Source organism: Zerene cesonia, chromosome 19 (genome assembly GCF_012273895.1).
Source record: "Zerene cesonia ecotype Mississippi chromosome 19, Zerene_cesonia_1.1, whole genome shotgun sequence".
NCBI classification, from domain to species: Eukaryota; Metazoa; Arthropoda; class Insecta; order Lepidoptera; family Pieridae; genus Zerene; species Zerene cesonia.
In genome coordinates, this window is record NC_052120.1 from 6,071,890 (window position 1) to 6,076,924 (window position 5,035).

The window sequence follows — 5,035 nt, forward strand, 5'->3', positions numbered from 1 at the left end:
TCATTTGGAGTTGCGGTTTGGGAAACCTTAATTAGATTAGAGAGATTACAGTGAGGTTTACGGGGATGAGTTTTAATGCTAAATAATGTAGTAGTAGTGCGGTTAGGGCTACTCTAGCAGCCGAAGGGGAATCACATTCGAAGATACCCACGCTGGCCAATCCATTTACCTTAATTACACCGAGATGGGGATAAATCGGCGTCCAGCCGTCCACAGCCGAGTTACGAGCGAGCCGACTATAAAATAAATTATACCCACTTCGTTCGCCTCCACTCAGTTTTTGTTGCCATCCACGACGAAAAAAAACAAAAGCAAAGCTTGAGAGGACGAAATACGAGGCAAAGACAAAGCTTAAATTTATCTACTGATAATATAGACGTAGGGCGGCGGGCGCGGCAGACGCGCAGTTGCCGGGTGGCCGGCCAAATTATACAGGCGGGCATTCCTACGTCCGAGCAAAAACATGATATATCGCCGCCTTGTGACGAAATATTTGAAAAAAAAAGAAACTAAATGGAATTCAATTTTAAATATTATCTCAAGCATTCTTTGACAACGACTTTATAAGCGTATTGTCATATAATAACATTGTACATATAATTAGCTAAATTTTTGTGTTTTGTGTTTTGTATAAAGGTCATGACTGTTATTAAGGTACCTATGTGGTTGGCAATCAATTATATTTTGGCTACAGTTTGACAAAGAACCTTTATCATAGTTTCAAATGTCTCTAAACAATACACACATAATTTATAATAGTCGTTTAAGCTTCAAAGATAAAGTTTTAACTTCTTATCTAAGAGTTGAAAACTTAAAATTTTTTGCAGTATATACTGTAACTTTAAATTATATAATTACAATTTTTAATCACAGAGTAACATGTTACTTATTAAAATATTTAACTTCTAAGCTCTGGAATTCATGAGTCATTTATTTCATTCCAGTATCAATTTCATAGATTCAACCACAATTTACGTAACGTTGTTGTAATGGCGAAAAATAATACATGAGAATAAATTTTATCTTTTATTGTATCATTATCGTTTCAATAAAATAATAATTACACGAATATGTATATACAGATAGATTATGTACAATTTTCGAGGCCACAACTATATGTACACTGGGTCCACAAAATATCACTAGGTCCGCACTGGGTCGGGGCCTTCGTCATCGGCAGCCGCATCCTACCACCATCATGTCCTGATAGTTTTTAAGCACCACATTGTTCACTTCGTCCATATATAACATAGAAATAGAGGAAAGTTGGGTGGGAACACAACACGCTTTCGGCACCGCTGCCGGATTCACTGAATTGACGAGAGTCTGTACAATTGCGTGATTGGTACCATTTAAATGGTCGGCGAGAGGGAACGGGCAGTCCCCCTGGCAGTAGTACGCGTCGTAGCCCTGCGGAGCGACGATCCAGTCGCTCCAACCGACGTCTGCGAAGTCGACGAATAAGGGCCGGCGCTGACAAATTTCTCTAGCTTCCTTGCGCCTGTGGTGAGGCCGGTGTCCTTTACGAGTCCCGCGCTTGTTACGCGTCAGTCTCGACTCTCCGTTCTCCCGTGCTGTTCTCGCTCTCGCGTCTTCCGTGTACAGCATGAGGAGCGGCTGAAGGGCACTCCACTCTTCGTGCTCGTCACTCGCCCGCCGGCGTACTCTTATGTGAGGAAATTTAACACTTTCGCTTTCCGCACCTTCTTCTATGACACGCACTAATAGTCCATGATTATGCTGGGGCTCCTTGAGCCATCGCCTCGCTGCACTCAGTGCATCGGCGGTCACAGAACCTTCCCCGGCTCGCAAAGGTACCGAATCGAGCAATCTCAGAATCGGTTCAGTCTTTCCTTTGCGGCCGGGGCGTACGACATCGTAGAGGAGGAGTCTCTGTTTGCCCGCCACACCGGAGGCGCGTTGAAAAGTTATGTCGGCGCCGCGCGCGACTTCATCGCTGGGCACGCCGGTTATATTGAAGAACAGACGAAAGCGGTGTTCACCGGGGAATCGCTCGTCGAGTTCGGTGGGAGTGTGATAATAGGACCTCGCCGTGTTAGCGGCGGCGGCGGGTATCCGCGATCGGCGGTCGTACAGCAAGCGCATGGCCTGCGGCACGGGCGGGCTCGGTCGGGCCCGCGGCGGCGGCCGGCGCGGCAGCCCCATGAGCGCCAGCAGTTGCTTCTCGGCGGCAGCACGCGTCGCCTCGTCCAACCCTGAAGCCGCGCACAACGCCACCAACGCGCACACCACCGCGCACGCGCACGCCCCACGCATAATTCTCCTCGACCCACCTGTAAACAAACGAATGATATTAATTTTTACAAACGAATGATATTCCAGGGACATCAATTTCCTGAAGTTATTTCTTTATTTTAAAATTAAATGAAAACATTTTTCTAAATTTTATTACATAATCTTACGTCAATTTGTCCGAATTGTCAGTTTTATATGGAATCGTAAACAAATTTCCAAGCATGACTCTAGCTTCTGTTACCAGTAAATCAACAAAGGTCAACATTGTGCGCAACCGGTAGTCACTTTATCTGAATATTTCTAACAAGTGCACCGACACATTGTGCATAATATTCTGTCTATTTAATTTTATTAACGGTGAAATTTTTGTGTTCACATTCAACGTCAAACCCTAAAGTACCTATGACAAAAACTACAGTAAAATTTTATAAATTGATTATAGATGAGTAAATTTTAACCTACAATTTACACTAATCGTTTCTTTAAGATAATATTAAGTACATTATGAAACATAATATTATAGGTGTATGACTGTATGTATGTGTGTTTTGGACCACGTTTAAAATAAAGTTTCTGTGAATAATACATTAATTTACAAAAAAAAATATATTCTTAAAAAGGATCAATCAAATAAAATATGTTATTAGTGTTAACTATCCCAGATATTTAAATATTGTATCCCAGCAACTATTGTTGTATTTGTATCAGCGATCGATAAAAATACAATAAAGACAATCTGTATTCTATTTCCATACATGTGGCGGAACTGGGACAGGCCTTGTAAGGCAATGTAACACCAGTATTTGCGTGTGCCATTAATTAATGATCCAACAATTGACGCAACTTATATAAGATTAACATAACCTATCATGGTATGTGTAAGTAATGAATAAAAATAGCTCAGTAGAAGCAAAAAATATAACCAATAATCTTTGTGGACTCTTCAATTTCATATTGACGCTTTTGTTTCTTATCATATCTTTTATTTATATAATATATATCTTAATATAACATATATCTTTTATTTGCTTAAAATAGAATACCTCAGAGTTGGACACAAATTTAAATATTTATCAATATAGTCCAACTGCATATCTTTTTAATTGTATTGTTTAATACATAATTTTATAACGCTTCACTATCTTAACCCATAATATTAGTTCTACAGGTGTTAATTTTACTGAATAAAAACATAATTTTATCGTTTCGATTATATTCGATTTTTTGTAATATAACATGAGTTAAAAAAAAACTTATATAAGAAAGTTTCTACACATTATATCACAAATACGTATTTGGTAGCTCATTAGAGAAATAGTACTACATATAAATATTTGGCCTACTGGTCAATTAAATCTAAGATAGATTGTCTGCTGAATACAAATTTGAAATTTGTATTGTATATATAATATTTATACAAATCCATTGTCATTTATATTGTATTCGATGTGTATTGAACATTGTCGATATGTATATTTTGCATCACATTCACAATAATAATAGGGTATTATACATATTAAGGCTTTATAATAAACACCTTTTAGAGGTTCATTTATAGTGTGACCTACGTGAGAAAAACACAAACATATAAAGTCACTTCCCGCATCTGTCTGTATGTATGTAGGTTTTTTTAGATCTATAAAACTACACGTCGGATTTTGATGAGGTGTTTTTAATAGATAGAGTGATTCAATAGGAAGACTACTCGGAATTTAACGTGTGCAAAGCGTATTTTTTAACTCATTAAAATAAACAGGGACTTGGAAACAGGTAACATTAATGTATTATAAAATAACAATAATATTTTTCAAACAAATAAATACAGAAACACATCAAAGGTTATCAATACTTATGTTTCGAAAAGATATATTAAAATCAACAAGAATTATCATATAAAATACTAAATATATAGACATCAATCATAAACAACAGACTTATATAAATAATCATTGGTATAACTTAACAACCTTGTGAAATAGATCTTTAAGAATATATTTGTTTTTAAATAGATGTTAAAATTAACGACACAAATGAATTATAATAAAAAGCTCAGAACACTTTCGAAAAGTGTTAAGGAAAAGACATCAACGAGATACCTTACGCTGCGCTACGATAGCCATCACTGATAACTAAAAATTCGGTCAGAGATGTTAATTTTATTATTTAACACAAATTTAGTTTACGTTTGAAATTTATGTTTATTACTAGATTGACAGTTAATACATAAAAAAGACTGTATTCGGCGGATAATCTCACTAAATTGCTATGTTTTTGTGAAATGACATACTAGGTTACGGTTCAGCAAATGTATATTTGCTATAATGTTTTGATCACTGGCACGGACCGGATCATGGCGTACGTATTTCGAAAATAATGCGGTCAAACCAGCCGCTTGCACGGTCGCTCTCACACTCACCCGAAATTTTAACGCATCCAACGTCGATAGTTACACAGAACGATATGTTCGCGGGTGGTCAACGCTTCGGGAATAAATGTCGCACTCGTTCACAATGGAACAAACACATAACAGCTGAGCGAACGGGTAACATAACTGGCGCGTGTTGGCGCGCGGGAAGCGCAGCGCGCGCGTGTAAGTGCGTGCGTGGCGTGTTTCGCGGAGCATACGCGCATTACGTGTTCGCGGCGCCGGAGTCGCGGCGGGAGTGATCGCTCCAGACGCGGCGTCGCCTGCGCGGCCCGACCCGCCGGCCCCGCCCCGCCCCTTCCCCGCCCGCGGCCCTCTCACCCCTCACCCGCCTGCAGGACTCTTAGCCCCCTA

General features: G+C 39.2%; 1 protein-coding gene across 1 annotated transcript; it reads right to left on the bottom strand.

Moving 5' to 3' along the window:
• Positions 1-1,013: 1,013 nt before the first annotated feature.
• LOC119834729 (protein decapentaplegic-like) lies at positions 1,014-4,933 on the bottom strand. Its single transcript, XM_038359200.1, has 2 exons — positions 4,673-4,933; positions 1,014-2,294 (listed from the first exon to the last, which is right to left on the bottom strand). Exon 2 carries the CDS (start codon positions 2,275-2,277, stop codon positions 1,171-1,173), a length of 1,107 nt encoding a protein of 368 aa, XP_038215128.1. The 5' UTR covers positions 2,278-2,294; positions 4,673-4,933; the 3' UTR covers positions 1,014-1,170.
• Positions 4,934-5,035: the final 102 nt, after the last annotated feature.